Genomic DNA, 23,164 nt, shown 5'->3' on the forward strand with positions numbered 1-23,164 from the left:
ACACACTGCCTTAGTATGCAGTGAAGAGGTATTATACATTACATTTATAAAAATACTTTTTATAAATACTTTTATTTTTCTTAATTCATAACACAAAGTCAGTTGGTTTTATCATTTCAGCACCGTAAGAAGAAAAGTGCAATTCCCCTAACGTGACGTTTATGTATTGACTTTAGGTATTTCATCACATTTAGAAATATTACTGTACATGTGCATGTTTTTAAATCCCCGGTTATCTTTTTAATACTTTTAAAAAACGTTCTGTATTTGTGTACATGAAAAAGCATGTGACATACGATGGACCACTAGTTATGGCAAAAAGATACACAGGGTCATAGTAGTAGTGAAGGCATATTCTTGTTAAAATGATTCCTTATGTCACCCAGGAACGGTTTAGTACAGGACATGCGTTGCTTGCAACTAGTGTGTATTTTTAAATCAAAATTTTTAATTGTGAACACTTCATCAACCAGTAGTAAAGGGCAAGAGTTAAGAGATTTCATTAAGTTACGTGCCAGCTGCTGCACATCCCCACAGTCGTAATCACAATGGCAAGATGAGCTTTTGAGTTTATATTTTACGGCAAACTTTGCCGAGTGAGTAGAGGCTTTAGTAATCACTTAAGAAGCTCTGGTAATATTTCTTCACGGGCACAAAAAACCTGTTTGATGTCCAATCAGAACTGGAAAAGACTTCCTTCACTCACCCTGATCTCTGTTACACAGGTGAGGGAGTCACAGTACAGGAAAAAAAAGATGAACCTGTTGACTTTAAAAAGGATCCAATAAATATTCTGAAGTGGGGGAGAAAAAAAGTGCCAACAAGTAACAAAGACATAAGAAAAATTTATTGCAGTATTTGTTCCACAAGAAGAGCGAGGGGGGAGGGGTCACTTTTTTTCTTTCTCCGTGTTCTATAACATCAAAATCTATATTAAAAACAATATAACTTCCCCTGCATATAGGCACAGATACTGCACTGCTCTTAACATAAATAAATTATATCAAAGATACTCCATTACACAGCGTGGGTGAACAACAAAATGTTCAAAACAAGAAAGAAAAAAAAAAGAAATTTCAAAGTAGTTGGAGCTCAGATCAAGTGAATAAATCCATCTGATGCTAGTTTAAACTCCAAAAACACTTTATTAAGAACATCATCAATACACTAACTTCCAACATTCAGTTTATTTTTTTTTACAGAATTATGTTCAGATATAAACATGTGTTTAGTTAAACTATTATACAGTGGGAGTAAAAATCAAACAACAAAGTTGCTGCACAACAGCGAAGGAACTCCCACACAATGTTTTCCAAAACATTTCCTTCTTGTGTTTTTCGTGTGTTAAACTTAAACATGTCTGTAGTCAAACAGATCATTGTTCACAATACTTTCCCTCCATCTGGTCCGTAAATCTAAAGAGGTTTCATTTTCTCTCTGAAACATATTTGATCCACATAGATTTGGGCTGTGTGAGTTATTTCAGTCGATCAACTCTCAGTCCCCGTCCTTGGCGGCGTATAGCGCCCGTAACGTCTGTGCCACTTTGTTCGTCAGCTTGTGTCCACTTGTCAGAGGTATCTTCTTGTAAATGATGTCTGACTCCTTGATAGTGTCAACCCAGGGAACCTTTTTGCGACCTTCCCGTTTCCTTACCTCAACCCAGGAACTAGAGTAAGATCCAGTCATCCAGTGTATACTGTAGCCAGTTTTGATCCTCTGGATGACCCTGGCAATCTGCGGTCTGTCTTTGTATTTGGGACACCAGATGGCAATGATGTCCATGGCCTTCACTCTCTCGTTCATGTGACCTGTATCCTCTGCGGACTCCCCGCCTTTTTTTGGTTTCCGCTGTGGCTAGAAGAAGCAGAGTGGGAAGTGTCACACAGAAATCTTACAGACATTTTCCATGTTTGGATAATGTGTGAACAGCTGCAGCAGATCAAATACCAGCAGATTTGATCTAAAATCCATAAAACAAACCAATTATGATGTCTGTGGATGTGAGAGGCAGATATGACCATACACATATATATATATATATATATATATGAGTTTATATGCAAAAATAGTCAGATTACACAATTAAAATAGGAATCCTATGGGTAATCACAAGGTTTTAAAATTCCTACCACAGGTGGCTCTTCATCCTCACTCTCCTCCTCATCTGTCTCCACTGGAGCGGTGTCATTTTTACTGTCATTTTTACTGTCATTTTTACTGTGGTTCTGGTTCTGGTTCGAAGGTTTTGGGACCTTCAGCAGTGACGTAATGGCTTTGTTTCTGGCATTGGCACTTGCTTCACCCTCATCCTCTTCGTCATGATCCAAGTGCTCCATCAGTACCTTGAACTAAGAGACGAAAGCAGACATCTTCATATTCCTGAGACTGAAATAATACATTCATAAACTAGGTCTGTATATGCAATATATTGATATCACATCAATAATATGACATGAGACTAGCTATCGTCTTACAGTTTGGATATGGTAATAGGGTATTAGTGTTGTCTATATCCACATTACTGATGATCATTTATAAAAAATCTCATTGTTTAAATATTTAGTGAAAGCACCAATGGTCCGGTTGAGCTAACTAGTCAAAAATATCATGATGTTTGATTTTCTCCATGTCCACCGGACCCTAACATAACTCAAAAAACAGTGCTGAATGCTTACATCCAAATATTGTTTCACAATATTCCTCTTGATCTCGTCGCTGAGATCTGAGTTGGCAAGGTCCCTCTTCAGGTAATCCAGTGTCTGACGAGGGTTGAAGTGCACCTTCGACTTCCTGTTCACCGCCTTGTCGTACACTTTGGCAGACTCCGTCGGGGAATATTTCTGGATTTTGCTGTAACGCGAAACAAAAAGTTTGATGGGAGTTTGTCTCATGTAAACAGCGGCATTACTAAGAGTTGATGAAAGATTTGTCGACATATTTGATGTGGCCTACCTGTCCGAGAACCCAAACAGGTTCTTCAGATGTTGTTTTAGCACCAGCAGCATTAGAATGCCCTGTGAAGCGCTGGCGAAGTCCAGCAGAGGGTTGGGGTTTTCAGGCAGACGGTCCATCACTGTGTCCTCATCCTCCATGTCGCCGTCAGAATCAGAGAGCGCGGGTTTCTTTTGCTTAAGAACCACCTCATCCTCCTCATCACTGCTGCTGGATGAGCTACTGCTCTGGTCATCGTCCTCTTCTTCATTATCGTCGTCGTTGTCGTCGTCTTCATCGTTGTCGTCGTCGTCATCAGAGCTGTGTTTTCTTCTCTGAGGCTTCTTCTTCTTTTTCTTCTTCTTCTTTTTTGTCTTCATCTTCTTTGTCGTCGTCTTCTTTTCCTTCTGTACGGGTCCTTTCTGTAGAGACTGCGAAGAGAGCAAAACCGCTCAGACACAAGCTTTGATTTTCATCTCATAACACACAAATAAATGAAGAGCAAGATATACAAAATTAAACATAGCTTCTCACCTCCTTGAAAGACTGGAGCAGGTTGCTACCAGAGACAGACAGAGTAATATCTACATGGTGCATGATGAAAAGAGGCTCCTCCTGGGTCTGGTAGGGGAAGTAGGCCAAGTTGTCTGCTATGAACAACAGCCTGTTCACCTCGGTTTTCTGCAGGGGACAAAGTGTACAGCAGCACTACTTAAATAAACTGTCCATGACCAGTAGCGAAGCTTGGATAATGGGTGAGTGGGAGACAATCAAGCCTATAGACCTCCACAAAAAGAGGAGCAGAAAGGTGAACTCACGGAGCTGTCGTCAAACAAGTTGAGCAGGGAAATGAGGAAAGCCCGTCTGTATTGCCGGTTCCCTCGGACCAGAGTGTAGAGGTGAGAGCAGAGAGAAGAGTCGGTGTCATCGTGGCGAAAACCTCGAATCACTGCGCCTTTGGATCCATTTATGGCCTGTTGCACCTGATAAGACATCTTCAACCCTGCTACGGCCTTCATCTGGGAATTTGCACAGAGACACAACTCATCATGTATGCAAATAAATGGGATTTTTGTATTTTATTTTCATCATACGAGAAGTCAAGGATCGAACACTGAACTACAGTACATTACGTGTAGAGTATAGAGTTTTTATTTTTATTTATAACAAATCAAAATAAAAACTACTGCCCACAGATACTGATAAAGCAAATCATCTTTTATACACTTTTTCACCTCGTCTGGCGATCAAAAACCAGTACGCCACTCACATGGATGAAGCCTGTATATTTCTTGTCGATCTCCACCAACTGTTGATCGGATTTGTTCTTCATGGTTGGCTCAGGGTCTGTTCCCATGGCAATCAAGTAGGGCACACACTAAAAAAAAAAAAAACAGTTCAAATTCTGTGAACAGCTGATGGTGATACATTAAAAACAGCAGAGAATTTTGTCACGATGAGATGGAAGGAAATCTCACACAGATCTTGCTTGATGGAGGTACTGAATGTCTGAGTCTCGGGTGAGTCTGCTGGAGTGAGAGTGTGAACATACCTGAACGGGGTGGACGAGGCCCTGGCTGAGCGTCAGCGTGATGACACTCAGGGCAAAGTGGCGAACAGTGGACTGTGAGTGGAAGAAGGACTCCAGCGCCTGCTTCAGGTAAATCTGCATGATGGAGCTGCTCATGCCCGATGAGATGTCCCCCATTTCTTTCAGATCCTCCTGGTTGGATTGCTTCTTCCCTGAATACAGAAAACACCAGTTTGATCAGTCTTAAGATGTTCTACAGCATCAATATTCTAAACGTGCAGTTATAGTCTTATGCACTTGATCAACACAACAATTAGGATTTCTTAAAACTCACATTCGCTATCGGCCTTCTGCATTCGAGAGTCCTCCTCTTGCAGGTATGTCTGCAGGTTTTTTAGCACCTGGATCTTCAGGGTGACCAAACTGCTTTCATCTGACAGGGTGTTGTTGTACAGAACCTTCACATCCTGCACAAACATGAGCTCTGGATGCATGATGAACTGGAAGCCTTGAGACAATGGAAATGAATTGAAACCGATTAACTCAGAGGAAACTTAAATTTAAAGACAATAGCAAATAAAAACAAGAAAATGCAGTATAAATACTTATGTTGTTCTGAGATAAGGTGCAATATACCTAGACCAGTGATGGCCTTGATCTGGACCTCTTCGTCTTCGTGAGTGGTGAAGTACAACAGAAGCTCCAGCACTTTATCCTTGATGACAATCTAAGAGACACAGGGGGAGTCGGTCATCAAACCCGGCTCCATAAAAGTCCTGCACACACAGTCCAAGCCAATTGCCGGTGTTTACCTTGCTAGTGCCCTTGAACTCCTCTTGGTCGAAATCAAAGTGTCGACAGAGAGCCCCCACAGTGAACAAGGCGCGCAGCAGAGTGGGTTTGTTAGCAGCCAGAGTGGAGCTGTTGGGGTCCTCTTGATGCTGTGTCTTCAGCTTTGCCAGCGCTCCTATAGAATGAGACAAGCGGGCGGTGGAAGCTAACTTTAGTTCTTCTCGTTCATACAGTGAACAAACAAAGAATCGTCACTGTAGAACAGTGTTTTGGTGTTCAATGTGAATGAACATGTTATTAAAGCGTTGGCGTGATTGAGATTTCTATTTCAAGGTATATACAAATACTGCTATAAGAAAATGTATGTTCATGTTCAAATGAATGCATGTACAGTACATAAAACTTACCATAGTAGCGATTGAAACAAGCCCAGACAAACTTGTAGTTGTGTGTGACCTTGTTGACAACGGCACCAAGACAGCTTACACTGTGCTGTACAACCTGAGAAGCAGAACACAACCAAATGAGATCATGTTGAAATAAAATCCATCTGCTCAAAGCAGTATCTTCACATCCACACTGTTCATGTTTACTGAGAGCTGTAAGCTGGAGGTGACACTGACCGTCATGCCGTATTTGATAATGAGCTTCATCAGGTCTTCTTCCAGGGTAGTGAGGAAAGTCTCACTCGGGTGCTCCATCAGAGGCACCACCAGCTCCAAGATCTTCGCCACGTTACATATCACCATGAAGTCATTCTGAGTCTGAAAAAAAAATGTCAACATGGAGACAGTTATACGGTCCAAAGCTGAGCTGGAAAACAACTTTGTGAATGACTAATCGCTTCATCAATGATGATTTCTCATACTTCCATGCAAGTTAAAAAGGAATAGACTTAATACTGAAGGGAATCACATGGTACTTACGTTGCACTTGGTGGTCAAGTAGGGCTGCATGGTCATGGCGTGTTTGACCATTAACTGTGCTCTGATCTTGCTGAACAGGTAGAGAGTTGTGATGCACGATACCAGACGACCTGAGTTGACCCCCTTGTCCTCACAGTCTGAAACGCAAACACAGAAAACGTTGATATTTGTTCATAGTAAGGTTTAACACAATAAGACTGCAATACCAATTGTGTATCAAACATGCTACTCCGTTTATTTGTATTACCTGCAATAGACTCCTCGTATTTCAGTATGTGCTCCACTAGATTGTCCACCAACTGAACGCAGGCCTTCTTGGCAGGTTTGTACGAAGCTTGCTCTTCTGACTTCAGGAGCTAAAATGGATGTCATACAGGAGTCAGGCGAGATGCCCGACAAAATATGCAACAAAGTAGTTGTCATGAAGACACACACGCTGATATAAAACACGTTAAACAACTCACATTATGGAGAAGCTGCTCAAACCAATCATAGCCGGAATCTTTACATGCTAACACCTGGGACGAAATCAAAACATGAGTCAGAGTATGACAACGTCAAACATTAAAATGTCTCGGCTTTGAAGGATGGTGCCAAATCCTTTGTCACAAGCGTAGGTAGTACGCACCACATCTGTGATGTTCAGGATCTTCCGGGTCATGGCGTTTTTGTCATGACCGGGTGTGGGAGTGAACCAGATTTTCTGGAATGTCTCATTCACCAGTTTCTGCACGGGAAAAGATAATCATATATAAATATAACCTGTATTTTTTAATCTATAAACGGCCACAGCATACACATCAACACAAACCTTGATCCCCTCTTCATCGTTGACCCTTCGGATCATCCGGACACACATCTCGGTGATCTTGTGGAAGTCCGGCAGCTCCAGGCAAATATCCCTCAGGATCTTAATGACCCTCTTCCTCACACTTATACCCGTGTCCTGTGGAAAGACAAAATGGGTACAAAGAGAGCTCAATATAGACAAGAAGAAATACATTTCTCAATTGCACTTTCAACTGCCAAATGGTTGCAGTTGCTCCTCTGTTCTTTAGGTGGCAGTGTGGGAAAAGACGATTGAACCTCGCCTGGACTTTGTAGGAAATGTAGTTTTTGGTCAGAGTTTGCTCAAGTCAAGGGAAGTTAGTGACGGACATGTGAGGTGTTGAAAAAGAATGTAAGGAGGGAAGCTTAAGAAATTACCAGTATCCTTTCAATGAGCATGTCATAGTACTGCTCAATGAGCTGCGGTCGACTCAGCACGAAACGGCCAAGGAGCTCCACGGCTGCCTCTCGCACACTGGTGGAGTTGTCCATGAGGCGACAGTGAACCCCACGCTGCATATCCAACTGGGGAGCAAATACGAGAGATTAGTCGAGTACAGATAAACATTGCTGAATGTTATGGCTGCAAGTGTGACTGTCACAAACCGGCGTAATTGCCTGGCGATACCACAACACCACCCTAACGCTCTATAACGGGATCTCCTGTTAGACCGCTAGCAATCCAGTGGTCTAGGCGATGTGTAGCAACCCACACAGGAAGACTTACCCGTCCAAGAATACTTGGATCCACAGCTACTACTTCAGACAGACACTTCATGGCTTTAGTTCTGACTGCGATGGCGCTCTCGCCCAGCACTCTCAGAATCTATACGAAAGAGAGAGTAAGAGAAACAAAGTTAGTCACAGCCTACACAATATAATCTCTCACTGACTGTGTATTTGAAATAAATCCTCCTACCTGTGATAGGTAAATATCAAAGCTCTGTGAAAACGGCCTCATGGAGGCCAGATGTCTGACAATCAGGCACGAGTCCCCATAGTCTACTGTGTCGGAGTTTATACTGAAAGAAAAATCAAAGGGGCGGTTGAATAACCGGATTGGTCAACAAGTCAAACGGTGTAACCAAAGTGCAGCGCTCCAGAGTGAGGCAGCATTTACCTCGAGGAACTCAGATCTGACGGCGACGTCTTCATGACCTTGCGGAGGAATTTCTTTCGCGTCTCGCCCCTCTGCAAAATCTCCTCAGTCGAGTCGACATCCATGGAGGGATGTCGACCTTTGAAGTCCTCGTCGTCGTTTTGAGACTTCACCGCTTTCTCTGCCTCAGTTATAGTGTCCCTGAACCACTGAGCAATATAAAACTTCCTGGCAAACTGTATGAAACAAATGCAAAAGCATTTGAAGGCATACTAAATAATATAATACCACTTTGACGTGTAGGAACCCTGTTAGAATTATTATTATGATTAATATGAATAGCATTATTATTATAAATACTACTGCATGTAAACACTGAGCATCCAGTCCTTAGGGTATCATAAATGTGACCATGTTGATTTATGTGAATACATTAGTAGAAGAAGATGAAATGCTCACCACTAGAGACGGATCTGTCTCAATGTTCTCATTTAGGTAGTCCAGCAAGGCCTTCTGGAGTTTCGGGACCTCGTCACTGCCTTGACTCTGTAAGGAGATCAATAAGTTCTACCACTCTGCATTTATATCTGTTCAAATCATCCCATCATGATCAAGTCTACCTCTCTGAGGATGCGGTCGATATCCTTTTGGTCCATGTTGCTGCTGACGGCGTCTTTACGCAGGCTAGAAGCGACGGTGCCGAGGTAGTCCAGCGATGCCACCCTGAGCGCCATTTCTGTCTGCTTGTTACTGAACTGGTGCACCTGGAGCACGAGAAGGGGCGGGAAAATGTCAACACAAGCTGGACAGTCTGCCGGACGGATGTTTGCGGTGATGACGCGTTTGAAGTGAGCGACGCTACTCACCAGCAGCCGGCCCAGTAAACTGAGCAGCAGTTCGGCTGCAGGCCACTCGGGCCTGTTCACTGTAGACAGCAGGTCATGAACAAAGTTCTCAAACAGAGGCCTGTAGTCATCCTCTCCCTGCTTACTGCCACACCTGAAACACACAGAATATTATTATTATAATATGTTTGAAAAAATTAAGTGAGTTAATGTTACAACCTGTTCTACAGTAGAAGTCGTTGTACTGCGCAGGGACACCGAGTGCTAAAGTCTCCCTTTAACAGACTACAGACCAATTACTTACTTCTTGAGAAACACAGACAGGAAGTTCTGAGCCGTCCTCATGGCAGTTTCATAAGAGTTTGTGATGAAGACATCTTTATCCACCTAGAAAAAAAAAGTACCCAACATGTAAAACTATTTCTGAATAAAAACAGATAAATATGATTTAAGTATCAAGTTAAATCCTCGGTAGTTACCTTCTTATTATGATCACTTTCTGCGTCCCTCTCTGAGGGAAGGCGAACCACACACTGGATGAGCTGAAGAACCAGCGCTGTGACCATCTGGATGTACAATGGCTCATCATCCGAATCACTGTTTAGCCTGGGGGAGTAGGAGACATGAGTATCGTTAAGTTTACTGAACAAAAACACTTTTATTTCTTCATTTATGGCGTTGAATTGAGCAAGATGTAGTTACCTAAAGTTCCTGAGGCTGCGTTTACTAGTAGGCAGTCTCGCTAAGGAGGTGAAGATCTCTTCAAGAACGAGCTGCCTGTGCTTCTCGTACCGGGAGAACACCTGAGGAAGAGCAAAATGCAAAGATCAAAACATGACAACAACAGCAAAATTGACTGCTAAAATAAAACGAAATAAAATTGCATGTCACGGCACACTTACTGCTGTCACAAGTGTGATGGCACATAACTGCAGTTCGCTGACGTTCTCCACAAAGAAAGGTGTAATGCCCAGGGTGGACACCTGAAAAGTCGGGCACAACATCAGTCAGGTGTGTCAGAACTCGAGAGACAAAGGTTTAAACGGGGCCGTGATTTTGAATGTCGTCAGAGTCTCACCTGGAGGATAGTGGTGTCAGTTAGCAGCTGGATCTCCAGAAGCTCTGAGATACTGCTCACAATATCACACACTTTGTCGTAGAGCATGACGACCACCTTCTGTTTATGGGTTGAAATCTTTGCTCGCTTGGACTTTGAAGTATGCATGCCACCTTGGGTGAGGAAGATGAAGGGATAAAAGATAAGTAAACCACTTGCAATATACGAATACCAATTTTTTAACAATGGCGCTCCCCCGTTTAGAGCAGTACTGAGATCATTTGGACCAGCATGGATCGGCTTTATCAGCTTCTTAATATGCAAACGCACAGTCAACATTTCTGCAATATTTATAACAACTTAGAAGAACGGGAGAAAACTGTGCTGACCTTTTCTGTAGACTGGGTCATACTGAGGGTACAGAGAATTTTGCAGATGGAACTTGGTGTACTGCAACACCCTCTCGATCACGTCTTCTATATAAACTGCCTTGGGCATGTGTGGAGATGTCATGATGTTGAGTGCAGTCAAACAGGCATCAGCAGACTTAGCAACCCGCTCCATGATGAGGTCACGCCACAACCGCTCCTCGTCCATGGAATCATTTTCCTTCAACGTTTTAAAACAAAGTTCAAATACAGTATACGAGTACAACCAAATATGTGAAATGAGACATCCCGATAATAAGCAGATAGTATATATATGTTTACTAAAACGTTGTCTAGATTTGGAAAAAGTGCATGTTTATAGAGTAATAATTTGGGGGAAATAAAACAGGAAATCAGGTATGAAAAGTCGCATCACTTCCGCAGCTAGAAACTAATATCAAGCTGGCAACTTACATGATTCATGAGTGTAGAAAGCTTGACGCTGTCCTGAATGTTCTTCTCCAGGATATTCAACAGTTTCACCAGTTTCTTAGTCGAACACTACGGATCAGAAATAATAAATGGGTCACGTTCACAACAATGCGGCTGTGAATTGATGGCCTTAACTGTTGAACCTCAGCGTAACCTTGTGACGCTGCACGCTCGCACTCCTCTTACCTTGTTAAAGATGCACATGGCCTTGATCTTAGCAGAGTCGTTGCCTAGCTCGCTCAACTGGTGCTTTCCGAGCAAGAGCTCCTCGGGTATCTCGTCATCATCTGTTTTGAGGGCGCAAAGTTACAATGTTGACGTTGTTCCAACAAATGTCACAAACTGTGGAAAGTGTGCCGCTCTTGGTGTTTACCTGCGCCAGCGAGGTCCACGTCGTCGAGGCTCTCAATAATGCTTTCCATGTTGGCCGTGAATCTCTTAAATGTGGAGGAGTCTATCTTTTCTGTTATACAAATGTAAACACATTGATTAATACAAATATGTACTTTTGAAATGCCTTTTTATTATAACAAAATAATTCAAAGTGGTAAAGCAATACCTTCTGGTGTCAGCTTGGAATCGTACGCTTTCTTGTTTTTTTGTTTCTCCTTTTTCTTCAATTTTCTGGCAACTGAACAAAAAGTCATTAGACAAGACATTAGTCGCAACCTCCACAGCGGCAACTCACTCTCAAGCACCGCATGTTTAATAGAGGACCACGCAGGTGGAGTAATCCAACTATCCAGGGAATTGGCCAGAATAATCGAAATGACAGCTGTCGGAAACAGGACTCACAATTTGCAAGATCTGACACAATTAGCATTTTGGGGTGGTTTATTGGCTGAGGTTATATAAGTTAGATCAAATCATTTTGCCTCCTCAGACACGTGACAAAATACAAACTCTCTCTCTCTCACCTTCAACATTTATTTACATGTTTTATTTTGCCTACGCCCACTGGTAAGCCTATGCAAAAAAAAAAAAGACTCACCATCACGCAAGCTTGGTGGTGGAGAGTCTTCATCCGAATCGTTTGGACTGCGTTCGCGGTGACAGCTGCTGGAGCCCCGGCGAGCGCCGTGCAGACCTCCGCTCCGGTGCTGCCCAGAACCCCTCTTCTCTTCCTGCTTCCACGACTTGTCGTGATCTTTCTTGGACCTTTTCTTTGGAGCTGAAACAATCCCAGAGAAAGGAAAAGTCAGAAAATATCAAGTTCTTTAAGCACCAATTATTGGTATAATAAATAAATCAAATGTAAATATTTGGAGGTATATATAGACAGCAGAGTGCTTTTGACGGATTTTGCAATACTCTGATGTGTATGTACAAACATGTAAATGATTTAGATTCAATACTGACACTCATTGTCAGATTCATCGTCATCGTCGTGGTCAGAGTCCTCGTCATCTTCATCCAACTCGGCGTACTTGGGTTTCTTACTGATCACACTGTGCTTTCGCTTGTTCTCTGGAAGGACAAGAGGTGTTTTCAGCACAGACTCATCTTATATACTACTACTACTACTTCACAAGAAGATTCCTGAAACAGTGGTTTAAAGTAAATAAACAATCCCCAAACTGAGCACAGCCACATTACACATATCCATCCCCTACAGTGTTGCGTGCATACTTAATAACCGAAGTAAATCATACCTCTCCCTGATTTGTCAGAGGATCTGGAGCCGTGCGTGTTCCTGCTTTCCTTGATGATCCTCTTCACCTCGTCAATGTTGAGTTTGTTGAGCACAACGACAGGCTTGGCTCCTTTGTTTAAGTTCTTTATCAACGACAGTCTCTCCAGCCTGACCAGCGGCTCACTCCAGCTCTCGATCAGTTTGACTGGAAGTTGGAGCTCTTTCGTATCCCGTTTTAATTTAGGAATCACAAAGTTCTTCAGATTTCCTGACTTGCCACCCAGCAGGTAGGAGGGGAACTCAGAAGGTTTTGTCTCCAAAGACGGCTGTTTGTTTCCAGCTTGGCAGCTGACGCTGCCATCCCTACTTTTCCTGTCTTTCTTATTCTGTGCGTTTTGAAGGCTGGAACTCTCCGTCTTCTGTCGCCCATTAAGGTCGGTGGATTTTCCGCTATCGTCTTGCTTCACTCTGGGGCTGTCAGGTTTCGTTGGCCTGTCAGGAGAGTGCTTGTTGCAGTTTTCCCTTGACGTCTTGTGCTTCCGATCTCTGTCTCTCTCTCTGTCCTTATCCCTAGCTCTGTTCTTATCTCTGTCTTTATCCCCATCTCTCTCTTTATCTTTATCTCTGACTTTTTCTCTGTTCTTATCCTTATCTCTATCATTATCTCTATCTTTGTCCTTAACCTTGTCTCTATCTTTATCTTTGTCTCTGTCCTTATCCTTATCATCTCTATCTCCAACTTTGTCTTTATCTCGCTCCTTATCCTTGTCTCTATCTTTTTCTCTGTTCTTATCCTTATCCCTATCATCTCTATCTCCAACTTTGTCTTTATCTCTCTCCTTATCCTTGTCTCTATCTTTTTCTCTGTTCTTATCCTTATCATCTTTATCTCCAACTTTGTCTTTATCTCTCTCCTTATCCTTATCCCTGTCTCTATCTTTTTCTCTGTTCTTATCCTTATCTTTATCTGCAACTTTCTCTCTATCTCTGTCCCTGGCTTTGCCTTCTCCATGTTTGGAGTTGCGCTCCCCTTTGCTCAAGGTTTTTGGAGTCTCGGGGTTGCTGACATGGGATCTGTGGATGTTGTGGTTCTTTTCCTCTTTGTGGCGCAGGTCCGAATGCTTGTCGTGCTTCTGCCGCGGTGTGTCTGGCCGTTTGTCATCCGAGTGTTTCTTGCCGCCGACAGTTTTGCCGTCGTGCTTGTGTTTGGATTCGCGTTGACTTTCCGGCTTCTGTTTGGGGGCTTCTGGTTGCCCGTCTGAGCAAGACTTCTTGGGGTTGTCGGCATGCTGTCTGATGATCCCCGGTCTGTTTTCTGCTACTTTATCCACCTTTCCATCAGTCTTTGGCTTTAGGTGCCGTAGGTGCTCCTCGCAGAACGTCTGTGCTTCGAGGAGCACCACAGGCTGTCCTTTCATCCTGCCAGCTTGCTGCAGATCAATGCTGACCATCAAAGCCGGCCGACTGGCACCGTTGCTTGCGGCGTTCGTCTTCTTGGGTTTCAACTTGCCATCGGTGTTGCCCCCCTGTGCGGCAGGCCCGTCACTAGACTCGGCTCCGGATTCCTGAGGATACGTGTCTTGCTTCCGTTTCTTCAGTGGCTTATCTGCGATAAAGCAAAAATCTTAGATCGTCTTGAAACACAAACAAATCAAGAGTCATGACAACAAGTCATGACAAATGCAAAAAAGGCACGGGGCAAAGGCGGACACACAATACCTTTATCCTGGACTTCTTTAGACCATCTTTCTTTCTCACTGGCCGACTCGCGTTCTATTCTCTCGATCTCTGCCAGCGTCTCTATCTCAGCGTCGTCAAACACAACCCCACCGACGACTCCGGACTCCTTGCTATTTGGCCGAACAGGAACCTGCTTACAGTTCGCCTGCTCCTCGGCACCGAACTTGTGTGACAGGTCCTGGGTAGTCCTTGACAACTGATTGTTATTATTATTATTATTCGTCAAATCAGTTTCCTGTTCTGAATCAGCGCGTGGCCTCAGAGGCAGCTCTCCAGATGGATCCATTTCTGAAAGCTTAACCCGGGACAGTTTAATAGTCAGCCTGGCGGACTCTTTCGCTGGAGAACTAACAATGTCATACGAGGCATTTTTGTCTGTCGGGTCATTTTCTTCTTTACTCCTTTCTTTCTGCTTTTTTTTGCGGTCGGCAGAGGTAAGGAGCGAGTCGGGCGCTGCAACTGGCGGCATATCAGGTGGAGGGGACTGCATGATAAGGGGAGGCCTGGACCCTGCTTAAACAAAAATAAATCTCTTTAGTCTTTGCAAAGAAGGAACTGAACAATTCATTTTGATTCCACAAAATTAAGAAGAACGGGCTTGTCGCTAAGGTAGCATACTTTTTGCAGTCTCTTCACTCCCGGCGGGGGAACACACAGACTCTGGTGATCTAACTGGAAACGCGGCGGCCCTCATGGAGGGGTCATTCTCCTGTTGGAACACGAGACATTTATCATCCCTTGAAAACAGTCAGCATCTGCTGAGGTCCAGCTCAGGATATCTTGATTCTCTCTGAATTACCTCATTTCCCAGCCTGTGAGCCATGTTGATGTAGTCTTCATCCGAGCCTAGCCTGGCATTATGATTAGATGAAGTACTCGATAGCTGACCAGAGACCTTGTCGTCATGGATATTTCTAACTAAAACAGAGAGCGAAATAAAATATCCAGTTAAATTATTTGTGATGTGCAGCGCCTCGCGCCTCCCTGACAGACAGATGCCTTCTTTCCCACCTGAACGGACAGCTGTAATTGTACCGTGCCACAGTAAGAAAGTGTCAACTCATCAAGCGACTCCTTGAGTATGTACTCACCTTGCTGTGTCTGTTGGTGTTGAGAGTAACTGGGTGGATTGTACTGCATGTAGTCTGCAGGACTCTGAGGGGTATAGGGACTGGGTATAGGGCTGTTCTGCTGGGGCAAGAACCGAGCACCTGATCCAGACTGTGGGGACGCAAAGCATCTGCGGAAGGAGGTAGAAGTAGTTTTAGTCGATATGCAATACTTCTGCGTCTTCATCATCGGGCTGTAAACTGGCACTGTCTTACCCAGAGGGACTCTGAGGGACACTGGTTTGCTGATAGTTTGATCCTGGACTCCCATGCACCTGATTCTGAGACATCTTATACTGTTGCATCATTGGCTGCTGCATTACACCTGAGAGGTAAGGATACAACAATCTATAAACAAGCCGAACATACACAACTAAGTCTCGTCCTCAAATGCAGACTGGACGTTCATAGCGTAGCATCAGCCGGCTCAGACTAGGATCTGACTATTATATGGCTCGAACTCTAATGCAATCGTTTCAGATTTTCATCATTTTTTGTGGATTTCGAGCCAGTCGTGGTTAAACGTTGTGTAATAGTTACACTCGCTACCCTGAGAGGTTGGAAGGAGATATACAGTATGTTTCTAAAACGTAATGTCTAATAGCAGACTATGCTCGTACACCATTAGCTTGCGTTAGCACTTCTTTGCTCCACTAGCGACGCGAGGTACAGTGAAAGTATGCACATGCTGCTTTTGCTTTTTAATAATTGTGACAGTGAATAAAGACCAAGTGCAGCTGCTCATACAACTAGACGGCTTCCCTGAACAAAGGTTAAAAGAAGAATATGCAAGTGTTTATGGCAATTAGAGACATCATTTAGTTAGGATTTTCCTGTTGCTAAATATTGTGCTATATTTTTCAAAATAAGTATTATTCTATTATTACTATAAGAATAATAATGGTATTAGTTACGCCTGTGTTTTACAGGTTGAAAGGTCTGCTGTGAAGAAGTTCTATTCAACTTAAGTTTCACTCTATTGTTTATCTTTGTTTGTTTGGGAAACAACAGTGTAGTTAAACTAGGCACAAGTAGTGCATCTGACCCAGGAAAGGCTCAGAGGGATAAATAATTAAAGTGAAAAACAAGACTACAGCCAGGGAAGGAGCGTGCACTCATCCCTATCACCCCAAACCTTGCACTGGGTTGGCATACTTTTGTCCCTGAAGATTTTGGGGTTCCTGGACAGCAAAGTTTGTAGAAGCATTGGCATGTCACCCTCGGGTTCATCATTCCCCAAGTTGTCCTTCAACTCTCTAGAAAAGCAAACAAAAGCACAATCCACAGTCATATTGCAGGCAATAGTTGTTATTGAGTTGTTGTTGCTATTGAATGCAGTTTTGACGAATGCATTCTGATTCCTTCCAGTCTCAGTTACCGTATCCAGTGCAGTTTAGACTAGCCCTTCATGATTTTGACAACTTAGAAAATGAGCTGACCTTTCTGGTATCGCAGTGACTGTAATGTGATCATTGCAATTGAAACATCGATGCCTGACTTCACTGTGCGGCGGCTGCAACTACCCGCCGCACCATCAACCAGGCATATCGAAGGTGATGTTTTTCATTTCTACTGTTTAACAGCAGGATACGCTTTCTTTTTTTGGCACACTTTATTGTTCGTAGATTGAGTGCATTGCAATTGTGTACAATTTAGTTAAGATTAAGTTTAACATAAAGTGTTAACAACTTTCCTAACAGTGTCCTAGAGTCCACCATCCTCCTGGCAAAAGACTGAGCTTCTGCATCACACCTGTCTAGTTGATGGGCCTGGATAATTGGACCGTGCCATTCTGCTACAGCCAGAGGGGTGTTCTCCGGAGCCACTTCCTCTACACCACATCATTTTAAGAAGAGGAATGTCACCCCTGCAATTAAATATGGACTTGCCATGTATGAAATATAATCCTGCAGTTAGGAGATGAAGGGGCAGTGTCTCTCTGTCAGAAGAGCACCCACTATGCTGCTTTAAAGGACTAAAATCTACATTTTTCCACCTTTACCTGCTCTCCCAGGTCCTTCACACACTGAAACACTACATTTGCAATGCATTTCCACTAACACTGTTGACAACAAAGTCGGCTTAACATTGATTTCTTCCCCAATCTACTGTCGTAGCTTTTGGCAAGCGCTCCTCTCATGAATGTAACATCCTTGAAAGATGCTGTGAAAGATCAGTGAGCGGTACTTACATGTGTTCAGTGGAGACTTGGTTAAGGCTATGTGCCAGTTGAGTCACCAGATTTTCGTCCCGACACACCAGCAAGCTGCTGACCTCTTCAGAGATCCTTCCATTGTAGAGCAGACTCTTAGCAGTGGTGGCAGGGAGAGGAGACGGCAAGGGCAGCTGGTTCAACACTAAAAAGGGATGATGGACAAACAAGTTAGGTTGGCTGGGAAATGAAAGGAAGAAAACTGTTTGGGGAAAAGATTAGTACATCAATATTTGAGTATGTAATTATTAAAAATGTGAAAACGTGCAACTGGCCCACTTTATTTGGTAGTGATGCCAAATGTCAGTGAAACAGAGTTTTTTAGACAATGTATATTTTGGATATGTCAACTGAAGCTTGATGGTTTTTGGGTAAACATTTGAAGGCCTCAGAATACATGCAAAACTCATGATAAAAAAAATGTGGTAATAACATATCAATGTGCGGTGCTTCTTTTCATCTTCCACTTAAAAAAATACAGTGTCACTAGAGTGAAGAAAGGTCCATCAACCTCAAATACAATAGTTCAAAATGTATTTTTCAAATACAATAGTTCTGCAATAAATCATATCTTTACACACAAGCCGCGTTGTGAGAAGCATCACCAGTATTTAGCTTCTAGTAGAACTTCACATTATACTAGAAGCACTAGAACACTACACATAGTACACCATTTCACTAGTTGAGTATTCTTTAAACGTGCCACATCTTGGCTTGAATGTTAGTGTTTAGGCTGTGTGAACAGCATTAGAGAGAGATGATGTTGCACTTACAGTCTGTCAGGCTAGCAATTCCAGCAAGAGTAGTGATGGGAACATGAGGCATATCACCATTCATGCTGAAGATGAAGTCAAAAGGTCGTGTCAATGCACAGGCTGCTCAATACCACCAATCTCTTCCTACTCCTCACATCTCCAAAATGCTGCAGAGACAAAAAAAAAAAAAGTGGCAAAAGACACTTTTAGAGAATGTTCACTGTCAAAAAAGTATGGATGTCATTACATACAGCATTGGTTATGTTAGGATTGTGAGTATTAAGAAAAGGCCAGTTGTTTTCCACATAACTACATTGTGCTTCTTCTGGGATGGAGATATAAAAGTGTCAGCTCATGAGTGTGCATTATTACACTGCCAACATAACTGCACCTCCGACGCAGACAGTTTATACCGGTGTTACGTCGAAGTCTGTTCCCTCGTCAATTAGTGTTTCGCTCTTGTTAAAAAGATAGCGCCACCCTTTGTGGTTAGGGATAAGGGTTGGTTTAGGTTTAAGTAGGGGTAAACACATATCGACGAGGAAACTTTATTCTCACAACACCGGCCTTATAGCAAGCCTGGGCATGCCCTGGCAGGTTATTGATTTATATCAGATTCTGGAGCCCAAACCATCTTGTTGCCTGGTCCCTTTAACAGTATACACTCACAGCTTCAGTGTGTGCATTTTTAGCTGGTTTATTTCAACCTGCACAACTCGAACATGCAATTATTGCATAAATGTAAGGTTACAATCAACACTTTTGTCTCTCATACGAATGAAGTATGTCGTGCAATGCAAATAGACTCGAGTAGTGCCTAACCTAGCTAGCTTTTCTTTGATCAAATTAATGATAAAAGTTAGAACATTTCTGTCTCTCTCTCTCTCTCTCTCTATGTATCTCTAACCTTAAAGACAGCAGAGTTGTTTTAATCACCATTGTTGTCGCTGAAACCCACAAGCAAAATGCAATTCAGAAAATCTTGTAGTTAAAGCCCAAATTATTTCTTTTGTTACAATGTCAGCTAAGGTTTCCGGGGCTGTCCACTAACATTAGCGTTAGCTTAACCTAGCACCAGATGTGACTTTATTATTATTCATGTATTATTATCTTTCGCGTTTTAGTGACTCGCTAAGACGACTAGCAGCATAGCGACGTCTGTGAAAGTGACTAAAATCAACTAAGGGATAGCCGGCTAGCAACAACTGGCGAGGTAGTTAGCTAACGTATGCTAACAAGGTAACGTTACTGTAACTTAACGTTAAGCTAGCATCACCGGGAGTGCATCAACCCGAGTTAGCCTACTTTACATCGCTCTTTCTACCGTATAGCTCGTGTGTGGGTTTAGATGTTCACCTCACACTTCCCATGGCCTCCATCCACGCATCACTAGCTCACAAAGTGGACCTCGGACTTGCCTTAGGAAGCGTAACCCCGACCCGACGCCAGGGAGGCAGGGGTACAAAGCGAAGACCCCATCACAAATCACAAATATCGCCTTGGCCGATCCTGTTAACGGTTTCCCAACGGCTGCTCCAATGGGTCCGACAAACCGGAAGCACCCGGGAAGCGAAACAATTTCTCTGAATAGAGGTTGTTATTGTTGAATCTGGCTTATTTACCTTTGGATGTGATGAGAAAGAGAAGTGGTTGTGGTGAAGGAGGAGGGGGAGGAGCAGGATGGCAGCTGGAGAAGAGTCTCTGGCTCCCTCTCCGTCCCACTGTTCAAACAGCTCCTCCGAGTACTAGCTTACACAACGGCACCCGTCGGGAGGACTGGGGGGGCTTTCTTCTCTCTCACGGCGAACATGTCTGCTGGGATGGGGAGAGCATCCCCTCCAACCGGCCTCTTATCAGCCTGCTATTAATCAGAAAGCTGGAGGTTACGTTGCAGGGTACCGGTTAATTTTCGCTGATGAAAACAATTGATGAACAGAGGAAAAGGGGGGATCCACATTGTCTATCCCCCAACCCCTCTATCTCTCTCTGTCTCTTTCAAAATGACGACCGGAAGAACCGGTAAAGGGAATAACTCCCTCAACCGGTGAGGAGCCGTGGATTAACATCTATGTCCATTGATAACTGCCAGCAAGCACCTCATGGGATCATTCAGTGTTATAACGATGGTATTTCTTCTTTCAAAGAAAAAAAATTATGGAAAATAATGAAATCCAGTAATGTTAAATATACTAGTCTTCAGGTTTAGAATCATTGGTCTGTAATGTTTACATCTGGAGCTTTAATATTAGGCTAATATTAATAATTTATAATGTTTAACATTGCCTTCGTTATTTTTTTCTGATCATCTGTCATCCACTTTTTTTTATTTGTCTGTCTATTCAACTGAGAAATTATGTATGTACTTGCCATCCCAACAAACACATGAACAATCAACTCATCACTGACTGCTTCCCATTAATAAACATACCCACCAATACCCAAAGCTGCAAAAGTATCCTCCTCTCAAGTCAGAGGCGCCAAACTTCTTTTATTGTGGGCCATATCCTGAAAAATGTAAGGAGTCAAACAATAGTGAATGTGTAATTTTCCACCACTTACACAGAAAGAAAATCTGTGTTTCTAGACCAGCAAACTCCATGAGCCATAGAACTTTAATATTCAATTAAATTAACTATGCAACACAGCTAAACAGTTTAACATTACAGTAATGTATTGGTGTGACCACATATTTGAAGTATTTCTGTATCTGCTGCTCTGAAATCTAATTTAAATCAATTCAATAGTCAATAAACTCTAATACAGTGCATGGCCCCAAGTGTCCTCTTAAATTAGTATGATGTTGTGTGTAAATATGTAGAAAAGTTAAGTTAAAACAAGTCCAATATTGATTTCTGATAACGATCAAAGTGCCCACTTAAAATATTATGATTAAAATCTAGAAGATACAAATCTGTAAGTCTAATTTTAAGATGTAACAAACAGAACAGGCAGAAATGTTAAAGTATTGGTTTCTGTGGCAAGCGGTTAGGGCAGAGATGATTTCACGAAATGTAGTTGACCTCAAGTGTTCAAACTTGGATGTGCAATGTACATACAGTGTCATTTATTAGAAAACCCCTCAAGCTGTATCCTAGTTTATTCTTTTTTTCAAATTCACTGCGGGCCATTTAATAACTGGGATGTAGAGGTGTAGAAACATGCTAGCCAATAGATAACAATCACTAATTTAAAGTATTTTAGGCCAACATGTAGGCTACTGGGATGAAGCACTCACAGGCTACAGCTTGAGACAAATCCATACTGACTCTATTTCATAAACAGGTTTTGGTCTCCCTCTTGTGGAGAAAATGTAAAAAGAAATTCCGAAACTGAAACGGTTTATATGTTAGTTTTCACATACAAGGAATTTAACTTGGTGATTGGTGCAAAGTTTTCCTATCCTTCAGTCTGGGTGCCTCCTTTTCCAGCTTATCCTTTTAAGACTGTGGCATTGTGTGCAACACAACCGTTCTTATGTTGCACAGCTTGAAAGTTGAAAGCAAACAAAAGTCACAAGAACAATTTTATGACACTGAGAATGAGCTGCTGTAAAATTGTTTAAAATGACATTTATTCTATCTGAAGATTATTATCAAAGATCAACAGGGTGATTTATTTAAAACACATGAAGCTCAACCTGAGTCAGAGGATGGACATTATTATTAAGGAGAAACGGCAGAATGAGACACTGAATCCACCTGAAACCGAAAAGGATGCCTTCAGGACCTGCTCTCTGCTACAGCAATACAGTTTTCATGAGGAAATAAAAGTGATCCTTTTTGTGCTTTAAAATGGGGTGGCACACTTCATTCTTTGTGCCAGTCACAGTTGAAAATAGTATGTTTTATCAACTTGACACTTAGCCACCTGTAGCATACTATGGTATTGAATTAAGCATTTAGGATTACTTTATCCCCTCCCACACACACACACACACACACACACACACACATTTGTATTATTGACTGGGTTGAACAAGGCCTATAGATTTACTGTAGCTCTTATTTGTGAATAACAATACCACACACACGCACACATTCACATGAAAAGCCAGCAGCTGACGGCTGTAGTTTCACGAGTGAATAATAATGTTGCGTTTAAGACCGCGGGGTTTCACGGTAATTACTCTGCTTCAATGGATTTAGCCATGAGCCTCTAACCCGTGACGGTCATGAGGGTTCTGTGCCCCTCTCTGCTCTCTCACATACTGAGGCAAGATCTTTGAGGAGTGAAGCGAACACAGAGCTACAAGGACCAACCAGAGGAGCGACTCTCTGCAATCTAATTACCCAATTTGGTAAGATGATGGTCTGATTGCTTTGTTTTCTAGCAGAAATATAGGCCTGGCCTACTGTAGAATGTGTTGTATTGCGCAAAGCGTTACTTTTAATAGATATGACCTGATCAGACAGGACAAAAGATTATGTTATATGCTGAAGTAGACTGCCTGCATCAATTCAAACTTAACATAAACAAATACAGCTACTAATTTTCGTTATTTGCAAAAAAATAATGTCTAAGTATTGGCATATTTCTCTTAAGACCTAGCACCACTGGGAGAGAGAGCCTCAGTCAACACAAGGTGAGAGACAGACAGGGGACGCAGACAGGGGACGAGAGTGCAACAGGACACGCGATGGCTCAGAGTTGTGAGGGCAGTGATCCATGATGTAGCCAATCCAATTTTAATTTGATAGTTTAGAATTCAACTCTATCTGAAGGTTCAAACGCAGAAAATTCATATCCAGACAGCAGAAACTATTGTGTCACAGACAAAAACTTTTTTTTTGTATAACTGAAAGACGTTGCAGTCTGGGCAGTGGGGTGGAGAAAGCATGCAGAT

General features: G+C 42.6%; 1 protein-coding gene across 2 annotated transcripts; it reads right to left on the minus strand.

Moving 5' to 3' along the window:
- Positions 1–834: 834 nt before the first annotated feature.
- Positions 835–20,031, minus strand: LOC306710293 (nipped-B-like protein B). 2 transcript variants are annotated; one of them, XM_079178733.1, is made up of 47 exons: positions 19,944–20,031; positions 18,340–18,488; positions 17,546–17,711; positions 16,510–16,610; positions 15,571–15,679; positions 15,337–15,485; positions 15,045–15,163; positions 14,864–14,954; positions 14,225–14,755; positions 12,525–14,111; positions 12,232–12,339; positions 11,864–12,043; positions 11,432–11,503; positions 11,246–11,335; positions 11,059–11,159; positions 10,855–10,941; positions 10,402–10,621; positions 10,034–10,185; positions 9,858–9,938; positions 9,658–9,758; positions 9,435–9,561; positions 9,260–9,342; positions 8,977–9,109; positions 8,731–8,874; positions 8,570–8,656; positions 8,132–8,346; positions 7,931–8,033; positions 7,739–7,837; positions 7,390–7,536; positions 6,995–7,129; positions 6,812–6,910; positions 6,648–6,701; positions 6,431–6,539; positions 6,184–6,320; positions 5,881–6,021; positions 5,665–5,758; positions 5,278–5,432; positions 5,102–5,192; positions 4,800–4,973; positions 4,487–4,677; positions 4,205–4,312; positions 3,753–3,953; positions 3,469–3,615; positions 2,956–3,365; positions 2,679–2,853; positions 2,133–2,351; positions 835–1,857 (listed from the first exon to the last, which is right to left on the minus strand). In XM_079178733.1, exons 2-47 carry the CDS (start codon positions 18,401–18,403, stop codon positions 1,498–1,500), a joined length of 8,247 nt encoding a protein of 2,748 aa, XP_079034859.1. In that variant the 5' UTR covers positions 18,404–18,488; positions 19,944–20,031; the 3' UTR covers positions 835–1,497. The 2 variants fall into 2 exon arrangements, with proteins under 2 accessions (XP_079034859.1, XP_079034858.1); XM_079178732.1 differs by having other exon boundaries at positions 14,225–14,758.
- Positions 20,032–23,164: the final 3,133 nt, after the last annotated feature.

This window comes from Pholis gunnellus, assembly GCF_910591455.1.
Source record: "Pholis gunnellus genome assembly, chromosome: 18".
NCBI lineage: Eukaryota > Metazoa > Chordata > Actinopteri > Perciformes > Pholidae > Pholis > Pholis gunnellus.

Excerpts from the sequence above, each read along its gene's own strand:
- LOC306710293 (XM_079178732.1), bottom strand. The coding sequence starts at position 18,403 with ATGAATGGTGATATGCCTCATGTTCCCATCACTACTCTTGCTGGAATT. Across the intron at positions 10,942-11,058 it reads CCATGTGCATCTTTAACAAG|TGTTCGACTAAGAAACTGGT; the intron begins GTAAGAGGAGTG and ends TCTGATCCGTAG. Across the intron at positions 3,954-4,204 it reads AATATACAGGCTTCATCCAT|ATGAAGGCCGTAGCAGGGTT; the intron begins GTGAGTGGCGTA and ends GCAAATTCCCAG.